This window comes from Papio anubis, chromosome 6 (genome assembly GCF_008728515.1).
Source record: "Papio anubis isolate 15944 chromosome 6, Panubis1.0, whole genome shotgun sequence".
NCBI classification, from domain to species: domain Eukaryota; kingdom Metazoa; phylum Chordata; class Mammalia; order Primates; family Cercopithecidae; genus Papio; species Papio anubis.
The window spans coordinates 115,104,960-115,132,424 of NC_044981.1; the positions used below are offsets into that span (position 1 = coordinate 115,104,960).

General features: G+C 38.2%; 1 protein-coding gene across 2 annotated transcripts in view; it reads right to left on the reverse strand.

The window, feature by feature from the left end:
* Positions 1 to 27,465, reverse strand: part of SAMD5 (sterile alpha motif domain containing 5) — a 458,478-nt gene that overhangs the window by 382,632 nt on the left and 48,381 nt on the right. Inside the window, exon 2 of one of the 2 annotated variants that reach the window (XM_017958238.3) lies at positions 13,155 to 18,775. The exons of the other annotated variant lie outside the window; for it this stretch is intronic. Coding sequence (XP_017813727.2) covers positions 18,713 to 18,775 — 63 coding nt within the window. The 3' untranslated portion in view covers positions 13,155 to 18,712. Of the gene's footprint in view, positions 1 to 13,154; positions 18,776 to 27,465 lie in introns of those variants that run through there. 2 annotated transcript variants of the gene reach the window in all.

Below are 27,465 nucleotides of genomic sequence, written 5' to 3' on the forward strand. Positions count from 1 at the left end.
TGACTAGTTGTTTTTACTAATAAATTTCTTCAAAGTAAATAGCCCTTTTGTGTGTGTGTGTGTGTGTGTGTGTGTGTGTGTGTGTGTGTTTGAAAATTCCACTTTTTCACCTTTTATCAGGTCACTTATTCTAGACCAATAGACCTAGAGCATAAATTTCTCCCGCTGTTCATTTTACCACTCTATGGGGTAGAATGGCAATAAGTTATAAAGTAGTTGATGAGTATTTTCTCATTTCAGTACAGGGCTGATGGTTCCTGCATTAAAAATTACCTGTAACCTTCTAGATCTATCTTTCAGGTAGTTATCCATGTAATTTAATATGCTGGTCCAGGCGTATTAGAGTCAGCTAAATATATGGATTGTGTGTGTCAGCTCTTTCTCATAAATAATAATGTTGTACTTTCTCTCTCAAAACAATTGGCTGCCACGATGACAACTTATTGTAGAAAAAACAAAGAGGATCCTTAATACTTTTTAAATAATAAAAATTAGAATGTGGTAAGCTCAAAGGCCTAGCAATTACGTTCCACTTGTTTAGAATGTAATCCAAATTCTCACATTAATTCCATGCTGTGTGTTTAAATTTTAGTTCACTGAGGCTTACTGATTAGATCAGATACATCTAGTAGCATTTCTTTCCATATCTAGCTAACTATGGTATTGGATTAGCAACAATTCCCTTCAGAGCCCTGATGTGGCATCTGGAGAAACAGCTGCTCAGTTTCATGTTAAAGAGATATTCACGGAATGAAATGTCTATGTGTAAAACTAGATATGGATTTTATATGTCCTGTTTTTATTTAATGAAAGGGTATATTGCTTTAAGAAATCATTAAGTCTTTTAATGTTTATTTATATTTTCATTTTGCATAACAAGGTTTTCTCAGACGCAGACGCTGATGCCACCCAGATCCCAACATACTCCACGTGCCTGAAATACATGTGTTTTCTAGGACCTGCAAAGGTCATGTCTGAGCTGTACACTGTGGCAGGCACATGTTACAGACCCCACTGTCCTCACAAACAAGTGCTGCTGACCATGAACACGGGGCCTCTGAACACAGTGCTGACCCAACCCCAAGTCTTACTCTCTGCTTAGGGCTCTGCACCTTAGGCATTCCAGGACACACTTCTATAGAGTTTTCAAAATTAGAATCATGCACTTCCAATAGAAACGGCAGAGAGAAAAAGCCAAAACAAGTATTGTGCTTGATTCTGGCTTTTACTTTAGTCAACGGGAAATACCTAAAGCTCCTCTTCACTTTACAGCCCCAAAACTGACTGCTGCTAAGAAGTCCTTCTTCAGATAAGACTGGACAGATTGGCTTTCCTAAAGCCCAATGCCAACTTCAAATGCACAACTCACTTGCACCGGGATGCTTTTTATGAGAATGTTCACATTAGCTCCATTCAAACATAAAAATCACTTGAGGACTATATAGAATCTTAGATATAAAACTAGTTTTGGCAAAGCCAGCACATAGACAGGACCTCTCTCAACCATCACCTCCTGAGCCTATTAACTTACCTGCAGCCACACCCATCCTTTCCTTTTATTGGGGGGGGAGGGTGGCAGATCTCAGCTCGCTGCAACCTCCGCCTCCTGGGTTCAAGCGATTCTCCTTCCTCAGCCTCCCAAGTAGCCAAGTAGCTGGGATTACAGGTGCGCGCCACCATGCCCAGTTAATTTTTGTATTTTTAGTAGAGATGGGGATTTACCATGTTGGTCAGACTGGTCTCGAATTTCTGACCTCAGGTGATCCACCCACCTCGGCCTCCCAAAGTGCTGGGATTATAGGGGTGAGCCACCATGTCTAGCCCCTCCTTTCCATCTTAAACCGAAAGTCATCCCTCTCTCTGCCTAGGTCAGTGTGTCTTTCACCACTTGTTCTCTAGACCCCAACCCTCCTCCTTTTTCAAGGGCTGGTTCCTTAATGATCTCATTTCCTTCTGTGTCTTTATCGGTTTTGCCACCAGTATTTAAACATACTCTAATCTACTTTCAAAACAAACTCTCCACCCACCTCTCACCCTCCTGCCCCACCAGGTATAGCTATTCCAGCTCCCTCTCTTCACAACCAAATATCTGAGCTCTCTATTTTTTTTTATCTTTGTTTCCTCACCTCCCACCCATCCTTTGAACCCTTGTCACCTGTTCTGACACTGTTCTCACTGAGGTCTCTGACTTCTATGTCATAGGGCTCAACCTAATGGATACTTTGCAGTCCTTCCATTACCTTGACAGTCCCACAGCAGGTGGCATTGTTGAACATTCCTTATCTTGGACTTGTCTCCCCTTTCATCCTCGGTGACTGCCTTCTCTTGGTTTTTGCCCTCCTACCTGGTTCAAAGCTCCTTCCTATTCCTCCATCCATCATATCAATGTTGGTGCTCTGGCTATATTTCATCGCTCATCCTCTCCTCTTCTCACTCTTCCCGCTGTCTCTGGGCCATCTTATCCTTTCCTGTGGTTTAATTAGCATATACCAATGATCCACCCCCCCACACCAACATTCATCTCCGGGACAGATCTTTCTCCAGAGGCGCACACATATAGATAACTTCCAAGGACATATCTCAACATAAAGACCTCAAACTCAACATGTCCAAAAGGGAGCCCATTATCCCCCTTGCCCTACAAATGTATACTTTCTCTTGCACATGATTTATGAATGAATGGTGCCATGCATGCAGTCACCTGTCAAGTCATACGTGTCTGTTCTGTCTCCTTCACCCCATATCCATTAGCAACAGGAACCAGTGAGGAGGAATCACATCACTGTTTAAAGTACACTGTTACCTAAGCAGAGCTACCTCTTTCCTCTTGCAGTTCTTACCTTAGGCAGCCTCTCTGGAGAAAAGAGAAAAAAAAGACAAAAATAGAGAAAAATTGCTCTTTTCCTTGGCTAGAGAATGTCAAGAGGTAGATTAAAATAAAAAGCCACAGCAGAGCTTTACCCCCAACATAGCGTCTCTTTCCTGGCTGCTGCTATGACTCTAAGGTCAAGTGTAGACAAAGAGTGAAATTCTCTACCACTTTCCTGCTCCTAGAATTAGGTGAGCATTTTTTTTAAAAAAATCATAGTTTAGCTGCAAAAAAGAAATTTATGTCTTTAAAAGCTAGATAAACTGAATGTAAGAATTCACCAGATATATATTGTCAAGGAAATAGAATACGGAATTGGACATTTTCATGAACATCTAGACCTGTGCGAATATGCTACCACAGGCCGTACATGACTATTTAATTAAAATTAAACAAAATTTTAAAGTCTAGTCCTCAGTCACACTAGCTACATTGCACCTACTCAGCATCCACACATGGCTAGCTAGTGGTTACCCCAGTGACCAGTGTAGAATAAAACATTTCCATCATTACAGAAAGTCCTATTTGACAGTGCTAGTCTAGACAAATACAATTACAGAAATGAGGATGGAAAATAAAACAAAGAGGGGTAGGATATAATGAGAGAGGAAAATCCCAGTGGTGAATTTACAATGGAAAGAGCTATGTCTTTGGCCTTTAAAATGTAAGAGGAGGTCTGACAAATAAGTAGGAGGCCTGAGGGGATGTTTAGGGAAAGGTCGTCCCTGACCTGGTGGAATGGTAGCGTTCAGAAGAACTTGAGACTGGCCTTGATATTAACATTCTCTGGTTCTTTCTCAAGTTACACTACTGCCTTCCTGGAAGACCTGAGCAGCAGTTGTCAGTGCTGGGGTCCAGACACTCAGAAGAGTTGGCATTGATTTTCACTACACTAACAATCTACTAACAACTATATTTAAAGCAACATTTTGTGCGTGGTGGGCATCATTACGAGTTAGGCTCTTCCTATCATAACCAAATCACGAGGGACTTGCGTTTTGATATTCCCTCCTGAGTGAAGGAGAAAGTAGTAGCCAGCATTCAATTGCCCACACTCTATTTCTCTAGAAAGAGAATCTCCATGATGTTAGGAGTTAAATCTAGTTTGTTCTAACATTTACAACAGTGCCTGGCACAGAGTAAGGATTCCACACATATTTGTTGCATGAAAATATGTTGGGCATCATTCAGAAGCCTAAAGAAGGTTGGAAAATACCCAGCCTATAAAATAAAATATGCCTTCCAAGTATAACATTTAAGAATTCAGGGCCGAGCGCAGTGGCCAGTGCAGTACCTGCAGGGCACACTGCTCAGTCAATTGTTCTCAAACTGGATTGTTTAGGAATTTATCAGGGCTTGGTTCATCATACAGTCTTAACATTTGTCAAACATGTAAATGAATTATGATGATGATAACTGACACTTACTGAGCACTTACTATGCACAGAACTAGGCAAATTATTTATATTATCCTGAGACAGGCAAGGTAACTTGCCCAAGACCACATGGACTTAGGTGGCAGAAAGAAATTCAGACCTGTGTCTGACTCTTCTTTCCTTTGATGCAGTGTGTTTCATCATCTGTAACAAATGTGGATTGGGCTTTTTTTTTCTACTTTACAGATATTACTTTTGATGTTCTGTATAAAATATAAATGATTATTACCCACAAACAACTTTTAACACCTGCCATATATTTTCCTATGATTATGAACACCAAATTGTTTTGGTGGCATTTTAGTACCTAACATGAGCTACAACCTACTGACGTTTATCATCCTCCATGTCTACTATAATCAACTTAACCATTAAAGGGAAAATTCATTTTTTTCTGCAATTAGATAATCCTTCAGAATTATTATGCATAACAAAAAGAACAAATTCATCCTAATGTATTCTCATGGAATTTCATGTGAATTTTAAAGCTCCTTTGCTATCTACAAAGGTGAACAGAGAGAAGCATTAGTCAGAGCATGTTTTTATTGTAACTTAGGATCACTCTTCTTCAAGGAGGTGGGAATGGAAATGGGTATGACACTTTAGTTGTGCAACATTGTTTCCTGTTTATGAAGCCAGGTAAATTATATGAGAGATAGAAACAAAACATTCTACTAACAACACAACTAAATGGCATGGTATCAAAATAAATTTTAAGCAACTAATAATTAGAGTCAAAAAATTCAAAGACAAGATTAAAAAAATTTATAAAGTAGAGAGAAACCTCTTCTGATGGACAGTAAATGAAATGCATGGCTTTTTCTTATCCTTCTTGATTCTCTCTACTATATATAACTTTGAGAAGTGGGCTTTGTAAATGCATTTCAGCTTCTCTCCATTGTATGGCAGAATAAGAAGCTTTGCCTTGCTCCTAAAATTGCATTTAACAGATCTGTTATTTTGGCAGACTGAACTTTTGTAATATTGTACTTGATTCTAGAATGTAGCTTTCATTGGTTTGTTCTTTTCCAATTATTGGTTTAGGTTATGCTACGGTTTGTGATGTAGAAATACTATACACTGGATTTACATATATATTCAGTTGCTACATGCTTTTTAAAAACACTGTATCATCAAAGGCACATAAAATCTAGCTATTTTCTTTATGAAAATGGCTATTTTGGTTTATATCAATGATGTTTCTGGGGATTTTAAGTGTAAGTATAGACTTATTTTTCATTTCAAAATCCGCCCATAGCCTCCATATCCGGGCAAATTACCGGTTTTAAACCATTACTGGAAAATATGCTTGGAAGAGGGGTCATAAATAAAGCGGATGGATACGGTTATTGGGTCAAGAGATCAATTAAGTCCGACTGGATTATCCAGTTCAAGAAGGAAAAAAAGAAGAAGAAGAAAGAAAAGGGAGGAGGAGGAACAGACAGGCTCAAAATTGGGAACAATTATTATGTTCGGCTCTCGTCGTCATCACATTATTGAATTAACTTCTGTTTTAAACATGTGTATAAATATTACCCTTCTTTGTACTTGGCAGGGGCAATGACAAATGTTTTCTAAAAGGAATACTTCTAATGTGGACATTGAAGTTTTATAAAGATAAAAACTACTAGAAGTTATGTATCCAGCTGGATGGTTATTGATTCACAAAAGTATAGATGATGTTAGCTTGCCTCACCCAAAGATCCACTGAAAAAAAGAATTTCATCACTGCGAAGTACAAATTCCTTCAATTTAGGCATCAAGGAGAAGATGTGCAGGCAGTAGGAAATCTTGGGCTTAGGTATGGACCTGCCTACTGGTTTTCCTAATTTTAAGAAATGAGGATTATCAATCACATAAGACAAAACAGGTAGAATCAAATTGCATCATAGAAAGTTATTTTTATTCCAGTTTTAAAATTCTAAAAACTTTACTTTCCTTTTAGAATCTATAAGGCTATTTCGAAGGGCAATTTAATACTCCTTGGGGAATGGAGGAGAAAAGCAATTAAAAACCAGTGTAATAAAATTAGATTCCATTTCAGTCACCAAATATGTGCAGTGTGCTTTATGCATGTTATGGCTAATACAGCAAGTCTTTGTTTTATAAATCTAAGGACATCACAGATAACAGAAGTTAATTTTCTAAGGTACTTAAACTGTGCCTTAGCTTCTTCACCTGTAAAATGGATCAGTAACAACAATTATTTGTTGGGTTAGTAGAAGGATTGAATGAAACATGTACACAACTTGCCCTGACTAGTGAAAGCACTTGGTATTTTTTAATGAAGGCCACCTGGTAGTGAAGAGTGTGAAGTCACTTTCTCCCTGGTCCCAAGGCCCCACCCCTTTTCCACTATACCACACACAGCATAAAGGAATGGAAGTCTAAAAGCTCCTGAAGACATCTTAAAACTTTAAAATATTTGGTCAGGTGCAAAGGCTCACGCCTGTAATTCTAGCACTCTGGGAGGCCAAGGCGGGTAGATCACCTGAGGTCAGGAGTTCGAGACCAGTCTGGCCAACATGGCGAAACCCCATCTCTACTAAAAATACAAAAATTAGCCCAGCATGGTGGTGCACACCTGTAATCCCAGCTACTCAGGAGGCTGGGGAAGGAGAATTGCTTGAACCCGGGAGGTGGAGGTTGCAGTGAGCCAAGATCGTGCCATTGCATTCCAGCCTGTGCAATAGGAGCAAGACTCCATCTCAAAGAAAAAAAAAAAAAGTTTAAAGTATTTTCACAGAATTATAATATTTAAAGGCCAAATGGTAAATTTTGAGCTGCCACTTAGAATTCCAATGAAAACATATAGTATTTCTTGCCCTGAACCAGCAGTGAGAAAAAACTCCTGTTCTGCTTCCAGTTGTGGGCGTGGTATTGGTAGTACAAGGGGTAACCCTATAATCAGGCATTATTATTAAAAATTAAAATAATAAAATAAAACATTGATATTGTTCCATGGGGGAACGTGCTAAATTCTATAAAATAATATTTAAATAATGTTTTAAAGACTTTCCATGAGCCAGGCAGTTCCATGAGATACAGAATAATGGCAGTAAGCCAAACACAACCAGTATGTAATGTGTATCCATGGGGTAAATCATGTCAGACACCCACTGGAGAATACTATTAGCAGAGAGTCAACTACAAAAAATATCAAAAGATATTCTTATTCTGAGTCTCAGGCAGTTACATGCAAAATGACTAATATATCATTATGAATGTCAAGGGACAGTTGGTAAAATGAAATCGATGGTCCAAATTTCCTTGTAATTTCATTGATTTGAATGCACATGTTTTCGCATTTAACATGTGTGAAACCAGAGTTGAAAAGAGGAGATAGAAAATTACAGTCAATTTTGACTGGCAGCTATTGATACAGTTGCCACAATGCGCAAACACACAGACATGGCTGCCATTCCTGGTGGCATAACTGCTGCAGAGCTGCAACCCGCGACATTTGAGCCAAGAAACCATTTAATGATTATTTCAGAAAAGAATGAGTTGCTGTCTGAAAACTTTCTGCAGACAACTTCCGGGAAGATCAAGAAAGTTCCAGCATATAAATGCATAGAAAGGTTTAGATGAAATCCAGATATGACAGAGGGGCTCTCAGAAGTGCTACTTTAGCAATGCCTCCGTGGGCCAGAGAACCTGTGAGGACGACAGGGCCATAGATGGACATGAATTGAAAAGATTCAGAAGTGACTGCCTACAAAAGTACTATAGAATTTCCTTACATTTACTTAGCTTTGCTTTTATTGTTATGTATGTTTAACTGCTAAATCATAAATATCTATGTAAAAATAAGCCTAAGATAGCTCTATCAATAAGTTGAAAATAAAAATCTAAATGGAAAAAATATTGTAAACTTTTAATATAGTTAAACTGGCAGCATTCTCCTTTCTTAATGGTACTTACTGGTGGTGCTTTTCATCTTAGATTTGATGAAATACAATGTATTTGATACAGAATGCTACAGTTTGAATATGTTCCCTTCAAAATTCAGGTGTTGTCAATGTGATAGTATTAAGTGGTGGGGCCTTTAAAATATGATTAGGCCATGAGGAGTGCTCCCTCAGTAATGGGATTAAGGTCCTTACAAAAGAGGCTTCGAAAAACATTCGGTCTCTTACCCTTCTGCCTTCTGCTATGTGATGACACAGCCAACATTCTCCGGAGAATGCAACCCTCACCAGACAACCCAACCTGCTGGCATCTTGATCTAGGACTTCCCAGCCTCCAGAAGTGTGAGAAAATAAATCTTTACCCAGTCTCAGGCATTCTGTTATAGCAGCACCAATCAGACTAAGACACCACTTTCATCTGGTCTCCTCATCCCTCAAGCACCCCCTCTTTTATCAGAACTTTGTCAATCTTCTTCTTCTACTGTCCTGCTTCTTGATATGTAGTCCTTACATTTTGATTCTGTATTAAGTTTAGTCCCCACAGAAGATAAATAAAGGTTAAGAGGACAGACCTAAAGTCACACTGCTGAGATTCCAATTCTAACTTTCTTGGTTACTGGCTGCGTGACGTTGGGTAAATTATGAAAAACCCATCTTTACCTCAGATTCCTCATCTGTAGAATGAGAATAATCTCATAGGATTGTTGTAAAGATTAAATGGGATAATACACGGGGAGTGCTTTGAATTATCCTGGGCACATATTAAATTTTTTTTTTACTGTTGGCAACCATATTTTTTGATGTTTTTGTTTTGTAATTGAGTAATGAATGTAACAATTTTTTTTTTTTTTTTTTTTGACAGAGTCTCACTCTATTGCCCAGGCTGGAGTGCAGTGGCATGACTGCGGCTCACTGCAAACTCTGCCTCCCAGGTTCATGCCATTCTTCCATCTCAGCCTCCCGAGTAGCTAGATGCCCGCTACCAAGCCCTGCTAATTTTGTTTTTGTTTTTTTTAGTAGAGATGGGGTTTCACCATGTTGGCCAGGACAGTCTCGATCTCCTGACCTCGTGATTCAGCCGCCTCGGCCTCCCAAAGTGCTAGGATTACAGGTGTGAGCCACCGTGCTTTCATTCAGAGAATGAAAGCTTTTATTCTATCATATATTGAAAACAATTTTCATTAATGAGTCACAAACTTCTTTTCTGTTCCCACCCTCCACATTCTATTGCCCAGCTGCTATGTAGTAAGGACTTGTGTTCCTCCAATACAAAATCTTCTATCATTATCTTACATGTCATTTTGTTAAGTTTTCCCAGAAACCCTCTGATGGGGTATTAGTAACCTCACTTTTCAGATAACAGAACAGACTGGAAAGGTTTTAGTAACTTATGTAAGGTCGCATAGTGATATAGTCTGGCTCTGTGTCCCCACCTAAATCTCTTCTCGAATTGTAATCCCCATAATTCCCATGTGTCAAGGGAGAGACCTCATGGGAGGTGGCTGGATCATGGAGATGGTTTCCCCCATACTGTTCTCATTATAGTGAGTTAGTTCTCATGAGATCTGATGATTTTATAAGCATCTGGCATTTGTTCTGCTTGCACTTCTCTCTCCTGCCACCATGTGAAGAAGTCCTTGCTTCCCCTTCACCTTCTGCCATGATTGTAAGTTTCCCGAGGACTCCCAGCCATGCAGAACTGTGAGTCAATTAAACCTCTTTCCTTTATAAATTACCCAGTCTCGGGTAGTATCTTTGTAGCTGTGTGAGAATGGACTAATTCTCACAGGTGTGAGCCAGGTGTGAAGAGCTGGGATTTGTATCCAGGCCTTTGTGACTTCAAAGCTCTCATGTCCATTTCTGGCTCCCAGGTAATCCACATATATCAGAGGAAGAAAAGGAAAACAAGACACATAATGACTGCAGAGTTGCAAGCTCATTCTTAAGGCAAGCAATTGTAATTCTCAGCAGCTTTGTGGGGTTCAAAGTCAGGTCTGAATGATCCTGGACTGTTCTTAACTACTTCACTCTCTTTTGCCTTTATTTTGGTAGAGGGTAGAAGTACCCTTTAGGGAAGAAATAATTCTCTCCAGGGACAAAATTATGGGTCACAAATTTATATCAAATATATCTAAAAGGGGATGTGTCAAAAATGTAATCTAAGAGGTAAATTAGGGTTTGTGCCGAACACATCAAAATGTCTTGGTATTTTGTCTAGCAGTATACCATATACTAACATGTATGTGATTAAGTATATTAACCATAGTTTGATTAGCTATAATTGCAGAAATCAATTGATTCTTACTAGTTTTAATTGCAGACATATATCCCTCTCATAATTCATAGTAGGACTATATGACCTAAAGAAAATCTTAATTCAAATAGTGCCTCATTGGGAGTCTGAGGTGGGAGGATCCCTTGAGCCCAGAAGTTTGAGGTTTCAGTGAGCCACAATCACACCACGGCACTCTAGCCAGGGTGACAGGGTGAGACCCTGTTTTCCTGTGTCATTTTAGTATTTTTTGTGTGGTTTCACAAATTAAAATGTTTAGTACATTTCTGCAACAGCAAACCTAATTGAGTTTATAAAATATTATTTTATGAATTTTATTTGCATTTACGGTTTTATAGAAAAGTAAACAGGAAAGTCAGAAAATCTGAATAATAACAAAATCACACCATAAAGTGCACTTCCAAAAAAGGGAAACTTGATTTCCCAGGTAAGGGGGAGAAAGCCACTATCCTTCCAACACAAAGCCAGTGTTCCTTCAGGTTCCCTGAAAATAGGAAATGCCCTGTCTAACCATCTCATATAACCTCAGCATTCAGTTTCTTTAGGCTTATGAGAAAGTTTACTTAGTCCTTCATTCATTCTACAATATTACTGAGCACTGCAGCATGCCAGATAATACACTAGGAACGAGGGAAGCACCAAGCTGGGAACAACCCCAGTGGGACAAACCAGATGTACTGATGGCCTGGTGGAGGTCATCAAAAAAAAAAAAAACAAAAACTTGAGGTTATTCACAGATCCCATCTGTGTCTCAAACGTTTCACAGGGTGTGTTTACCAATGTTGTCCACTGAGCACTTTTGCAGATGGGAGACTGAAGGTGTAAAAGGAAGTGACTTAGACAGCTCCGCTCACCAGCAAAACCAAGAGACTGGATTTAAGAACTTCTGATTTACAGGCAAGGATTTTTTTTAATTAAATGTATATTCTTCACTCAAAATGGATATTTTTGTAAATGCTATTATGTAGATTAATTAACTTCCAAAATGAAGTTGAAGTTAAATTGATTGAGCTAAAGGGATCTAAAACAATGTACACTGAATACACAGTGTTCACAATTGGTGCTCATTATTCAGCCAAGAAACAAATCAGATTCCACAGACATCCTGTTATTGGTACATGAATGTACTTCAAAGTAGACGAGTTAGTCAAAAAAGTGTCCATAATTACATGAATGTACTCTGTCCTCAGGGTAACTCTGGGAGGTGGGCGGGGGAGGCGGGTGGAGTAAGTTTTTCATTTAAAATTATTCAAGGTTCCTCCTTTAAATTAAAAAAAATCCTCAGTGGGACAGCAAATGGCCGGGAATGAAACTAGAAGATATTCATTATCTAGATTCAGATGAAAGATGTTTTAAAAGCTGCCTTATGTGATGTGATTTCATTAATGATATAAACCATCCTCTTCTTTGACAAACACTTATTTGTGAACTTTACTGCAGGCGTACATTTCCCTATTTTTAAAAAGTACTTTTCAGGGCTGCCCACCAGTGTCATGAACTTTTCTAAATATGCTTATCAGATCAAGGAGGACTTGAAGTACAAGGTTTTAAGGCTGAAAGATCAGGTTTTCAAGCCACAATTCTGGCCCCTGCAGAGCCCTGGGGCAGTTTGGAGCTTTAGTTTATGAACAAAAGGGTTATGTCTATGCCTTAAAAACCAGGGATCTAAGTTCAAACTAAGTCCATTCTAGAAAAATGAGTCTTTTTGGAAGGAGCCACAGAACGCTTTAGGTATACTTCCCAGGATTTGACATCAGACAAAAGCCAGGATTCGAGGAGATGGAAGAATGCCAATCGTCTGCCACCAACCTGGGGTGTTATCACGGACAGGCCACAAATTCCTGGCACGTTAGTCTCTTAACTACACAATTTATGAATCAGACTAGGTTATCCCCAAGGTCCTTTTCATTTCTAAAATTCAAATTCGTACATATTCCTCCTAATATTTACCATACATTTTTTTTCTTTATATTTACTTTCTTCTCATCTTGTATCCAGTGGGAAAAACAATAAGCACCATCATGAAATCATCGCACATGATGACATTTCTATAAAACCCCAAACACTGTGATAAAACGTCTTCAAATTAATGTCGGGGGACTGGTGACTGTGTTAAGCATGCACAGTAGTTAGTCCACTTGCCAAAGGTCCTGAAGCCAGAAAGTAGTAAGGCTGGGATTCAAATCCAGTACTCTGTGTCTAATGACCACTGAAATACTGCTTATCTGGAGTTGACTCACAACACATTCCAGGTGATGGAGATTCAGGGGCTGCGGGAACCACAGCAGAAACACAGGTACAGAAACTCCACACATGGCCCCTCTTACCACCCGACAGCCCCCACCATCCCATCTCCCACCGTGGTGAGCCGCCATGACTGGCACAGAATCACACAAGAGAAGCCTACAACATACTCCTATGTAACAACCATACCAAAGAATCCCAGCTCATAAAATGGATTTATTTCACTTTGGTGTGCAGTGTGGGAAGAGCCACTTTTTTCTTTCCAGTTAGAACTCTGATTTCCCATGCTGACCATAATGCTATAGCACCATAAACATTTACATATTGTCAATTTAAACAATGCAGAAACTCCACCACATTCATCAAAATGTGGAAGATGACAAAAGAGGCCAAGGCGGAACCGCTGTGAAAGCCGTAACATTTATTGAAGAGCGGACATATGTTTGCAAATCACAGTGTGCATGGGCATACATTACATGGTTCATAATGTTGTTCCAATTAGGCTTTTCATAGTGCCTTCTCACAACATCCTTTTTAAAAATAATAATAACTGAAAGGAAAAAGAAAGTGTCAGTTGCAATTACATTTACAAAACCAAACTGCTGCTTTCAATTAGAGTGAATCTGTGCTTGGCTACTCAGATATACACGTGTAGATTTTCCAAGGCCCATGCACACACTTCTGTAGGGGCAGAAATTTTCTATGAACAATGGCTTTAACAACCCAAATAGTATCTCTAAACACTGACAAGCTTGGGCAACAGGGCAACAACTGCAATGAACAATACAATTTCTAACATTTGTCCCAGTCAACATACCACTTTGCCCTGGAGATATTTAACACAGCATTTCATTTTTGGAATGATAAGGGATAATTCATCTAATTAAGGGTATTATACAGAATATACCTACAAAAGACATTTCCCATCTTAAATAATACTTAGAAAGTAGATTTATTGTAGATTTACTTCCTTTTGGTCTGGTGGAAGAAATTTTGGCAAAATTGTTAAAAAAAAAATACTGCTTAGCTCTTAACATGGAATTTAGCCTCTCGTTTTCCTCTGTTAAAAGGTATCTCTCAACTGCAGTAATAAAAAATAACACTTAATTTCCAGGAATTTAAACAATTTTTTAAAATTATCTATTTGATAAGTAGAAAAGTTATGTTCTTCATTTTTTCTTTTCTTTCTTTTTTTTTTTTAGACAGAGTCTCACTCTGTTGCCCAGGTTGGAGTGCAGTGGCGCGTTCTGAGCTCACTGTAACCTCCACCTCCTGGGTTCCAGCCATTCTCCTGCCTTAGTAGCTGGGATTACAGCGCATGCCACCACACCCAGCTAATTTTGTTGTATTTTTAGTAGACACAGGGTTTCACCATGTTGGCCAGGCTGGTCTCAAACTCCTGACCTCAAATGATCTGCCCACCCCGGCCTCCCAAAGTGCTGGGATTACAGGCGTGAGCCACCGCGCCCCACCATTTTTTTCTGACGTACCTACCATTATTTTTTCCCTTTAAGCCTTTTATGGAAATATCTAAAATAGTAGTGATTAATGATCAAGGACTAGAAAGTTATTTATCTCCTCAGAGATTAATAATGTAAAGCTGAAGATGATTTTTTAATCAAAGAATCTGATAGTGTAAAATATCTGATGTAGGAATATGTAATTGATGACAACTGAGGGAGTTAATAAGAGTAAAATTAGAAAACTCTAAAAGAGAAAGCCTAATGGATTTGCTCTGCTCTGCACAATTTGTTTGGTTTAATAAAGTAACTATGTGTGCATCGATATGGCTTTACTCTAAGCACAAGATGTCAGTTGATATAAAAAATTCCTAACACTTTGTACTCGGTCTGAGAATTGGCAGTGTAGGGTCAGACTTTCACTTATTTCACTATTCATCCCTAGATGCAATGTTCCACCCTTTATGCCTCATTTGCCTTGAAAATTCAGAATTCTTCCACCTGCCTGAACCTATTTTGATACCTAATTGAATATTACATATAAGAATCGATATAAAGCAAATGTTTTGTCCAAGCATTTTAATTATGTTAACTTGTTTTTTTGTTATTTTTCAACCCCCCGTGCAAGTGAGCTGTTAACAATACTCAGGCTCTTATAAAAGAAAAATTCAGATATGCTCATATCAATTTTCAAGCAGGTGCTTTCCAGTCCTTGGTACATCTGGTTTTTCTTTTCATAGAAAAGAGTTTGCCGATCCACCATCATCTGCATTGTATCTTGGCTGGATTCTTCCCAGAAGATGCTATCAGGGAATAGCCCATTTGCACTCCTAATTTGTAAATCAGTCATAAAATCAGAGGAAAATGTACATATGCCACTCACTCATTTGTACATCAAATTTGTCAATCTGAAGCTGCCATAAAAAGAAGAAAGCTAATAAAATACCTTTATATCTGTCTATGTGCCTATTTCCCCAGACTTGAAACTGCCGTCCATTAAGAATTTGCTGTTTTGTTTTGTTTCGAGATGGGGTCTTGCTCTTTTGCCCAGGATGGAGTGTTATTGTTTCCTTAAATCAAATTATTTTCATTCAATCAGTAAACATTTACTGAACTGCTATGATGAGCCAGTACTGTAGCCATTTTTATCCTTCCTTAGAGAAATCAAAGGGGACTTATTCAGTGGGTTTCAGGCAATGATAAGGAAATGTCAATTTACGTCTGAGTTTTCTAGTCAGCTTTAAGGTAATCTCTTCTACATAAGAAGAAATAAGACAACTGAGAGTAAAGAAGGGAAGGGAGAGAGGCAGTCAGCACCTGCTACATGCCTAGCACTGAGCCAAGGACTGTATGTGGGTGTAAAACTCTTAAGCCTCTTAAGAACTATAGAGGTATTTATTTTTCCCATTTTACAGACAAGGGAAAAGAAGCTTTAATGAGTTTCATAACTGCTCAAGATGCTTCCCCAAGCTACAGTATAGCTTACATCCTTAACAGATTCACCACAGGAAAATACTACTGGAATAATTTTAGAATTTAAACTAAGACTTGAGTAACTCCAAAGTGCAAACTCAATGCTTACTGTTGTCATTGTTTATTGCATGACAACAAGATGCTATAAATACCTCTGAACTGAGAAACTGCTTGAACGCTCCAGGTTGAGAAACTACTATCCTTTGTTGCTATAAATTCAGTTTTTCCCACAATTACTGGTTCGGCTCCCACACGGGTAAGGAAAGAGCCCTTAACATTATGCCTTCGCTATGCCAAGAAATCTTTCATGTGAATAAAATCTTTTTTTACCTCCCTAAATTTTAAGATGAACTAAAGAAAATTTTGCTATGACCCTCCAAACTCCTCAATATTATCAAGTAAAAGTCTGTAATTAGTCTCTTTTAATGCTCTAGGAAATGCAAATCAAGACAATACTCTAGTTTTTATAACATATTTATTCTTAGTCAATTGCTACTTCTTTTATATTCAAAAGTTAAACATATTATTGGTGTTTAGATAAGAACAAAAAAACACTGAAAAAAATACTCCTCCTAAGACTAATTGTCTCCAGATACAATTCACTGTAAAAATAATTCCTTTCTCTTATATTCTACCTCTTACCTCGTCTTGATTTTAATGCAAAGGAATTCATGGGCATCCTTCAATACTTCTTGCTTATTTGAAAGTTTTCTTCCTCTAGCTTTAACTAAGATGTCTTTTAAAAATCCACTGGCTTTTTTGCTGACCGTGACTCTTACTTTAAGTAGAGCATTGTTATTTTCAAATTCTAACAGCAGACACAGAAAGGCTTAAACTTGGCAAAATAATTGAAGTTAGATATTACTCAAATAGAAAATAAAACTTGAAATGACCAAGGAACCCTTTTTCCATTGCAGTAGATTGCCTCATAACGCCCACAGTGAAAGTAATAGATTTTTCAAAACTTGCGTTCTTTCTAGCAAAGTTCAACAAGTGCATGCAAATGTACATCTGTGAAATAAATCGGCCACAGACGCAACACCTGGAAATGAGGTCAAACAGGAAGCCATTTGTTACCACAATAAATTATATCTGTAATTTATACAGACTCCCCTACCACTTAAAAGAATCTATCTTAGGAATTTTAAAGATCCTAGTTCATTTGAAAGAAAAAAAAAAAAGATGAAAGGTTGACTGGAATATAATCCTTATGAAACTACAAGCTTTTGTATAGTTTAAGGACAACCTATACATGCTTTTAAAATTTAATTTCCTTACATTTGTATATAATAAGGAGACTGATTTTACTCATGCCTGAATTAACCTACAGAAATAGCTAAACTATTTAAACTTCAGATTTTTAAAGCAGTATTGTGTTAAAATTGCCCTTAGAAACCTAATATCCCTCTTAATTGCCTATCTATTCTTAGGAACGAAAATGGACCAGGAAAAAGTGAAAGTAAGTTTCTTTTCCTTTGAGAGTTTCTTATTCTTCTTACCATGACAATGCTGATAGGAACTTACATCTTGTACGTACTTCTAAGTAGTAGATTCTGTAATGCAGTACTACTTGGGAGCTCTCAAAAATTGACAGCCTCAGGAGCCTGTTGCATGCCAACATCTTTTGCCATGGCTTCTTTCAACTAAGTTTTTGGTCCCATCAACATGGTTGCATTTTCTAAGCAGAAAATAAAACTACCAGCATCCAGGCCGGGTGTGGTGCCTCACGCCTGTAATCCCAGCATTACTGGAGGCCAAGGTGGGTGGATCACTTGAGGCCAGGAGTTTGAGTCCAGCCTGGCCAACATGGTGAAACCCCATCTCTACTAAAAATACAAAAAAATTAGCTGAGGTGTGGTGGTATGTGCCTATAATCCCAGCTACCAGGAGGCTGAGGCAGGAGAATTCCTTAAATCTGAGAGGCAAATGTTGCAGTGAGCCAAGATCGTGCCACTGCACTCCAGCCTGGGTGACAGAGCAACTCTGCCTCAAAAAAATAAAAAATAAAAAAATAAAACACAAAAAAACTACGAGCATCCAAACACAAGAACAATAAGAATTAGAAAAATTCTAGATTCATCTTAATTTCCTCCCCCCACCTCAATCTACTCTCTTTTTTGGCCGTAGTTCTACAGGGCTCCTCAGGCCACTGCCACTGCCCACCTCCTGGCCTCCACAGGCCTGAAGTCAGAAGCCTGAAGAGCAAGGTGGGATAAAGCACTGCAGCTCAGAACGGGCTGTGGTCTGTGGCCCTGGCAGTCTCCATAGAGTGCAAGAGACTAGCTATGAAGTAAAATAGCTGGCTCTTACTTGATACATGTCAGAGCAAGACACTTTTATTAGTCCTAATACTAAACCTCAGCCAGATTAAATTTAAAAAAAGAAGTTAGAAGAAATTGTCTTCCCTTGGTAATGTTCCTTAATTCATCAGCTTTATCATTGTACCAATATACAAAATAACTATATAAAAGCACCTTAAAATAAGAATTCCTTCACCAAACTATTCTACATAGAATTATATATCTTATCTTATGAAAACATGGTCCTATATGAAATGAAGTAGAATGTATGCTAGAATATAAAAATTAAAGCTACTGTTCTCAAATTAAAAGCAAAATTGGAAATAATATAATTACTACTTAATATCAGAAATCTATCTTTTTGTTATATTGTACTTAAAGTAAGTTATGACTCAAATGCCTTAGCCAACCTCATCTTTTTTCGTTAAGAATGGAAGGGAGAATGCCAAGAAATGCATAGGACTGTATCTCATAATGGTATCTTCTTAAAAAATGAACTCAGTACTTCTTTATGTGTGATAGTTCACTGCCTTATTTCTAGCTGCTATAAGCCAGTTACCCAGTTTACTAAGTTGATTATTCCAGAAATTGTCCAAGCAAAAAGTTAAGCTGATGAGTATTTCCAGGGTCATCATCCATTTCCCTTTTTGAAAGAAGGTTCTAAATATGCCCTTTTCCAGTCTTCAGGCACCTCATCAGTCCTCCACGAGGTCTCAAAAATGATATCTAGCGGTTCTGTGATGACTTCGGCCAATTCATTAAGTACTCTAGGATGCCAGCCATTGGGACCTGTGGATTTGAACATATCTGGGTTATTGAAGTTCTCCTTTACCCATTCTTCCCCTAGTCCGTCATGGATTTCTGCTCCTATTTTTAAGTCATGCTTATCTCTTTCTGCTTACCACATGGACTTTTGAAGAACAGCCCTAAGAGTTTTTGCTTGTTATCTATCAATTTTCTCTTTCAAGCTAATTAACAAAGAATGTATTTTATCCTTGTCAAGCCTATATTTTGTTTAAAAAGGTCTACTTTATTTTCCTTTTATGTTCCTTCTAAGAGGTGGAGACTTAAAAAAAACAAGGTTAGATAAAAATATACCTTATAATAGTTCATCCTAAGTCACACTACTCAGTACTACACGTTAGCAACGTTAGTACCACAGCAACAGTCAATACATTGTGAGACATTCCCAAGGCAACCTATCTCATGCTGGAAGAGCACTTATCTATTCAGCTTGTAGCTGCAAGTGCTAATTCGAAATGCATCTTCCAAAGTAAAAATGATTCACAATCCTATTTAATCATTGTCATCTGTATGTATAAACAGTAACTTTTTCACATAGGCATATAAAAACCATAGTTGTATGTGAGCTGGAAAGAGGTTAATTAAGTATTTCTTACAAAGCAGCAACCTAGTCGAATTCATTTGCTGTGTGGTCTTTGCCATCAAAGTTCTTGGGTTTATATTACAGTAATTATCTCCAAGCTCTGATAGTTGTTGACAGTTTTAACCCCTTCATTGTCACAATTATCCCTCTGAAATTGAAAGGCAGCAGTAGATTACACTGCACTGCCCATCTGTCAGGGCTCTGCTGTGTGCCCCCAATCCCTTGACAGATCTAGATGGACAAACAAGAGGAAGAAAAGGAAAGTTGGAAGGAAGAAGAAGGATGCCTGAGTCTTTCCTGGGAATTTTGTGCTGCTTAGATCCAACCACTTGCTTATTGAATTGGAAAACTATTGGAAAAGGTTAAATCAATTTTGTTCTCCTTTCTTTAGTTTTGTTTTTCTAGTCTCTATCTCTCCAGCCTCTCCAAGCCTTGTAAGTGCCCAAAAAATAAAAATCATATTGCAGACATCATCAAGACTCTTCAAAAGAAGAATTCTGTACATTTCTCTAGGGTATAGCAATTTGTTGTAGCACCTGCCATTTTCACCCCTGCTCAAACAGCCACCTGCTGACGGCAATATGTTAGCTAATATGTCATTATTAATTAGTTTGGGTGGCACCATCAGGCAATCACATTTAAATAGATGGAAAGTATTACTATCCAGGCTCACGAAGTTTCTTTCTCCAGAGAATCAAGCTATTTTGCTGTAATACTAAGTAATGATATGTTACTACTAATTAATATATTCAAATAGTCGCCAAAATAAACCCATACCCAACCCAACACCTCTATTAAACATCAGCTCTTGTTATAAACTGCAAAAAAAGTAATCTTCAACCTATCTGAACAAACCAAGTTGTTGGGCTTTTGTGGGGAGGGAAAATTCTGTAGAGAAGGGAAGTTACCTGAATATAAAGAAGGTAACACTTTGGTTTGGTTTTTTTTTTTTTTTTTTTTTTTTTTTTTTTGAGATGGAGTCTCGCTTTGTCACCCAGGCTGGAGTACAGTGGTGTGATCTCGGCTCACTGCAAGCTCCGCCTCCTGGGTTCACGCTATTCTCCTGCCTCAGCCTCCCAAGTAGCTGGGACTACAGGCGCCCGCCACCACGCCTGGCTAATTTTTTGTATTTTTAGTAAAGACAATGTTTCATCATATTAGCCAGGATGGTCTCGATCTCCTGACCTTGTGATCCGCCCGCCTCGGCCTCCCAAAGTGCTGGGATTACAGGCGTGAGCCATTGTGCCTGGCCAACACGTTGATTTTTAATGCTCTAATAAATGAATACATAAAAAGGCGTTAACACCAAAAATTGCATTTCCTATAGAGTACAAGAAAACTGGCTATTTGTGTCAGAAAAAAATCCAGGAAAAGCCTCAGGTTACAGTGTTAGGGCACTCAGATGGCAGCAAGACTACTTCCAGGAAAAGAAAAGGCCACAGAGGGAGTCCGCTGTATCTTCAGGACATTCTCATTATAATGCAAGATTCCACGTCTGCCCCATGTTCAATAGACTTCTGCCTGAAGTCAGAGACATGATCCTGCCTACCTTCAAAGGTCACTTTGCTCTAGAAACATAGAAAAATAAAGAAAATGCCTTTGGACAGATTATCATCTAGCAAGCAAAGACACCTTGCCTATTAAACTCATCGAACGGTGTGAACCATGAAGTCATTTCACAGATCTAGTGTCAAACTAACAGCCTCCAAAACCTCTCATGCCTTTGATTCCACAAAAACAAATCACATTCATTAGACAAGTCCAGCCTTGCAATCTGCTATTTTTCATTCTTTGGGGGAGAGGGTGGGGGGCAGATGAACAGGATTTCCGCAATGGGTCATGGAGAGTTTCAAGATGTGAGAGCAGTCACAGAGAACAATAATTAGTGGAGCACATGTTGCTTCACGACCATAGGACACGTTGGTGATTTCCCTGTGCCGAATGCTCCTTCATTCTTTTCTGGCTAATCACATTGTGGCACTCCAGAGGCCGGTCTTGATAGATCTCACTCTTCGAGTGGAACAGAAATGAACAGTTTTAAAATTCTGACAAGCTTGAAGGAGGTAACTGCTGAAGATAACTCTTACAGACAAACATTCACAGAGCTGTTCCCATACGTATCACACATTTCTCATATTTCATTTTCCCCCTAAATTCTCAGGCACACCCCTATGAAGAAAATAAAAGCTCTTTCTTCACTCCACCAAGAAAAATAATCTATTCACATGTGTTCACAGTCTTCTTTCTCGGTTATCATACTAGGTTGACTTAAAAATCACGAAAGGCATTGATCCCTTCTTAAAATTCTTGAAAGCTGGCCAGGCACGGTGGCTCACACCTGTAATCCCAGCACTTTGGGAGGCCGAGGCGGGCAGATCACAAGGTAGGACAGGAGACTGAGACCATCCTGGCCAAAATGGCGAAACCCTATGTCTACTAAAAATACAAAAATTAGCTGGGCGTGGTGGCGTGTGCCTGTAGTCCCAGCTACTCAGGAAGCTGAGGCAGGAGAATCGCTTGAACCTGGGAGCCGGAGGTTGCAGTGAGACTCCATCTCAAAAATAAATAAATAAATAAATAAATAAATAAATAAATAAATAAATTCATGAAAGCCAACCACTGCAGGAATAAATACCAAGTTATATTTTGGTGTCTTAACACCCCTAACGTTTTTCGTTTTTAAAGACAAGGTTTTGTTACTGTTGGTTTTTAAAGTGATTGCCAGAAGTTTCTTTGTAGTGTGCCAAATTATTATCTCCCTATTTCTAGGAGAACATTGCTAAAATGTTTACATCACAGTTGGTCTATTCTCCCCCTTTGACTTTGAGATCACTCTCAATCAGGGAGTTTCTACATTCAAGCCACCCAAACCTAATTCTTGGGTTGTGACTTTCTCAGTTTCATTTTTTCTAGGCTTTTACAGGGTTTGAGGGGCCCTTCATTTCAGAGGCTAGGCAGTTCTCCTATGCCAAATCTCCTATCAGTGTTAGAATTCTAATCTGAGAAGCAGAGAGAGGCAGTAAAAGTTATTCAATGAATAAAGAAACTATTATCCTATGGTTAAAAATTAAGATTTATGAGATTGCATTTTTTTCTCAGTTGATTACTCTGATTTTTAACTGACTTCAAGTCTGTTACTCTTTTTAGCTTGTGATTTTCCCCCTAATTAAAGGCAATCAGAGTGATATGCAGGCTAAACACCATTCAGAAGTCATTTCTCTATTGTGACATTATTCTAAAGGATGTAGCTCAATTGCAGCTGTAGAACCAGTTGACACACATTTTCCATATTTGGTTGCTGAAGAAATATAACCGGTGACTGTATATTAATAGTATGTGAAATTTGCATACAATTTGGGAGACAACTGTGTAACAAAAAAATTGATGATGGTAGGATTGCTGCTTTCCATCCTTCTGGGTAACACAGGGGCACTAAGCAGAGTCTTTGGGTGGTTGGTGACAAGACACAAGATTTTTTGACCTCATGACAGAACTCAACTTCAGTTTTCCAACATTCAGCTACGTCACACTGGCTGTTACTATAGGACCAAGAAAGGTGGGAATTTGTGTGGAGAGAGGACAGTTAAATACAGACTCACCGTAACTGTAAATTTCTCCAAGGACAAAACCCCCACATTTCACATTTGTTCATATCTCCTATAGGAGCATTATATGTAATGTCAGCCACCACTACTGCTGATCAATTGAATCATCCCTACTATAATTTTCACAAACATTTTTCACTAAACTAAATTCCTTTTAGAAAAGTTTAGTCTAGAAAGTCAGATAGTCTTTATTGCCTATACAATAAAGAAAACATGATCAACATATGTTCACTGAGCCCATATATGTCTTAACGATCATCTTTCCTCTAAGCATCTCCTCTTCGGCTTCTACACTGGGGAAGGCTCAGGCGGGCTCCCGAACCCAGAGGACTGAAGGATGCAATGTTAGGTTATACAAATAGCTGGCCTACACATGTGTCCCAATATGCTCTTTTTCTGTTTAAAGAGTCTTCTAGGGTACATTTTCTAAGATTCTATAGAAGAGAAAAATGTTTGGCCTACTCCAAAATGATCCACATTATGATCTACATGTATTTTCTTTCTTTCTTTTTTTTTTTAATTTTAGAAGCAAATATGCAAATGCCATCCTAATTATAAACTCTTCTCACTGTCCTGTCTTCATCAGAGGTGTTTCCTTGGTAAGTGAAATAATTTTCTCTACTTCCCAGAGAAAAATTCAGGGCTTCTCGCTGCCTCTTCAGGGCCACACAAGTTCTAACCTTCATTCAGGACTTTTCTGCAGCTTCAACACAGGTTCTAACCTTCATTCAGGACTTTTCTGCAGCTTTCAGCAAATGGAAAGTATAGTAGAGAGGCTAGCTTGACATTTTCCTATGGCTTTTTCTTCAGGAAGAAAGTATCAGAAACAAATTCAGAGTTTAAAAAACAAAAGCCTCTTTGTTTATGCTATCCTGGGGCATTAACCGATTTTATAATTTTCCCAACTGCATAGCTATGCAAATTCCCTACTTTCTTAAAAGTACTTTGCTGTACCCATCACTGACACTTCTGAGAATGCCAACTTCCTACACAAAAGAACAACCCACAGGGCTGTGGTCTGCAGGCGGCAGCTCCCAGAGACAGCTGCTTCTGAGGCTAGCGCCGCCTTACCGCCTGGAGTCAGGGACATGCCTTATCTCAGTCAGGAAGAAAGGACTGGGACTCTAACTGTTGGGAATTTTGTACTGTACTTTCAACCATTGTTTAATAATTAACAGCTGATCACAACAAGAAGCGGGGGCAAGGTCACCACTCTTTCAAGAAGTTCAATAGAACGATTAAGGAGGTATTTGGTCGTTGGAAAGGACAGTGATTTTAAGAACAAAGAGGGAGCTTGGGCATATTTACACATGGAGCAGAAGGATTCCATGGAGACAGACTAAATGCAAAAAACAAAGGGATAATTATGAACCATAATTATCACTTGGGTTGGAGTGGACAAGGGGGGAGTTAGTCTTAAAGGGGAGAGGGGTAATTTCTCATCAAAATCAGAAGGAATGAAGACAGATGGGTCAGTGGGCCCACACATTTGGAGGTCAGTGGGAGAAGCAGGGGAGGCGAGAGTGTGCTGTGGACCACTTCTCAGTTCTGATGAGCCAAGGCTACCTGCAGAAGAGCCCATGAGAGGGGTAAGGGCAGAGTTTCTAGGAGGACGAGGGAGAGATTTGAAAATAGCCACCAAGAGAACTGTGACAGAGCTGAGGGCAGGTTTCGATTGGATTGACTGGAATCACAGTGATAGGTGCCTTTAGGTTTTTCCTCTGTCTTGTGATTCAGGTTCTCCAAATACCATCCAAAATGTGATCAAGACACAGGCCTTATTACTACGCAACACAAGCCCAGAACAGAAATAGCCATAAATACTGGAGTGTGCTGAACGCCAGTGTCTGGCCTCTACTGCAGTTCTTTAAAATATGGTGGGTCTTTGGATACAACACTTCTGTTGCCTGGCTCTCACCAGGCTCCTGGGCTGCTCACTTAAGGTTCTCATTCTCTCTGTCCTTCTGCCTCTCTCTCTCATCAACCTACTCCACAGGAAAATCATCTATTGTTGTATACTAGTTGTCTTTGAAATCACCATTAACATTAATCTGCTAACTCATACTTCAGTTATCACCAATATAATTGCCATGACAGTGTGCTTATAGAACATACTATGATTATTATTACCTGCCTGCCCCAGCAATAGCAGCAAACGGCTGGTAACATTTACTGTGTGAACTCCCTCTGTGCCTACCTCCCAGGGACTGTGATGAGAATGTACACTTTTACATAATCACCTTTACTTCTTACCACATGCCAATGCGATGGTAAACCATAGATTCAACTTTATAAATGAAGAATCTGAGGCTTTAAAGTGTAGACAACCTGCCAGGGTCAAACTGCTAATCAGTGGCAGGGTGGTTCTGTGCAACAGCAAAGCCCACTTTATTAAAACTACTTCTATGCTCTCCAATCATTTTTTATTGGGAAACTGTAATGGCTGAATAGCATCCCCTTGCCAAAATTCACATCCACCTGGAACCTCAGAATGTGATCTTATTTGGAAATAGAGTCTTTGCAGATGTTCTTAGTTAAGGATCTCGAGATGAAATCATCCTGGATTTAGGGTGGGCCCTGAATCCAATCCCTGGTGTTCTCATAAGGAAAGGAGAGGAGAGGACACAGGGACACACTAACAAGGGGCCAGGTGAAAGTGGAAGCAGAGTGGAGTGGTGCAGCCACGAGCCAAAGAATGCCAGAAGCCACCGGAAGCTGGAAAAGAAGGAAAGTCTCCCCTAGAGGCTCTGGAGGCAGCATGGCCTTGCTGACACCTTGATTTCAGACTTCTGGCTGTGACCTGTAAGAAAACAAACTTCTGTTGTTTGTTGGTGTTATTTTGTTACAGAAGCCCTAGAAAACATGGGCTCCTTTGCAGGGAACACAGAATTTTAAATGCCATTAGAAATATTTCTTAATCCCTTAATTGCTTTTGGTGATAGATATAAAGGTGATTTTAGACAAAAGTTATTTTATTTTTATTCAGAATATAAAATATTATGCATGATGCTTATTTAGTTATATTTAATGTCATAATGAAAAAGTTTGATTTCTTCCTATTCAATAAATGATGCAAACTGTTTAAATTATGTATGAAAAATATGATTTGTTAAAATACGTAAAAAAGCTATATGTTTATATGTTGACTCCATGTATATTAATATACAGACTGAGATTTAACTATTGGTTACAGTATCAAAAATAGAAAATAGTCAACATACAGAACTACTATTTTTCTTTTGCTCAAAATATCCACGGGTTTATTTATTATTTACTTGAATATTTGTGACTTATTTTAAATTGCAAGACAAGAGAGAAGGTTTTAGTGGCCACTTCCAAGCATTGCTCTAAAAATAACATGCCATCGTTGTAGATATAATTTATTTCTGATAAATTAAAATTGAAAATAATTGCCAGTATTTTTGTTTTTATATCAGTTATTGAAGAATGAGAGTTCAATGTGTGATATAAGCATACACATGCTCTACAAATGAAAGCTCTACAAAGTTTTCATTTTAAAGATAAAAATATTTAAGTAATTGTCTCTATTTGTGACTTTAATAATGAAATAGTGACTTTAATAATGAAAAGTCAGTATTCCCAACCTGGGAAACTTTTTGTAATTTCATGACAGCTCAGAAACCTCCATAACAATACTATGTTTCTCAGAAACTTGAGAAACACTGCAATGTTGTATCCCAGCCATTCTCTGGTTTTGGTTCTAAGAGTCATTTGAATTCTTAAAAATTACTGAAGATTCCAAAGAGCTTTTGTTTTATGGGTTATAACTATTGATATGCACTGTATTTTAAATTATAACTGTGAAATATTTAAAAAATATATTTAACTCATTTTAAAATAACACTAGTAAATGCATTACATGTGAACACAAATATTTTTATGAAAAATAAACATATATTCTCCCCAAAATTAAGAAGAATGGCATTGTTTTACTTTTGTGCATACCTCTGTATGTCTCTTTATATCTCTTTATGTTTGATCTGTGGCAATATGTTTTTAATTGAAGTATATGAAGCAAATCTGGCCTCACACAGATGTGGCACTGAAAAAGTAGGGAGTATCTGAACAGACTTTTCAGATAAATAATTGTAGATATTCATTTTAATACCATGGCAAAACTTGACAAGAGATGGTTTCTTTTTTTTTTTTTCCTTAAATCTAGCTTATTTTATTAAATCTCTTATTAAATCACTCATTACTTGGTTTGTAAATAGATAATGAGATTAATAAGAGATGGTTTCTTAAAAGTCACTTGCCATTTGAAATTTGAAACCATATCAGTCAACTTTTCTTACTGTTTATTACATTAAAATCTTAGTCAATCTTCTACTTTTAATTGACTTTTTCCATCATACATGATTTTATGGTATCATGTTTGGTCATTTGGGAAATATTCAGTTTCTGAATTATGCAGATCTTCCAAATGTCAACACATATCATTATTCAATATATTTTTAAAATCCCAT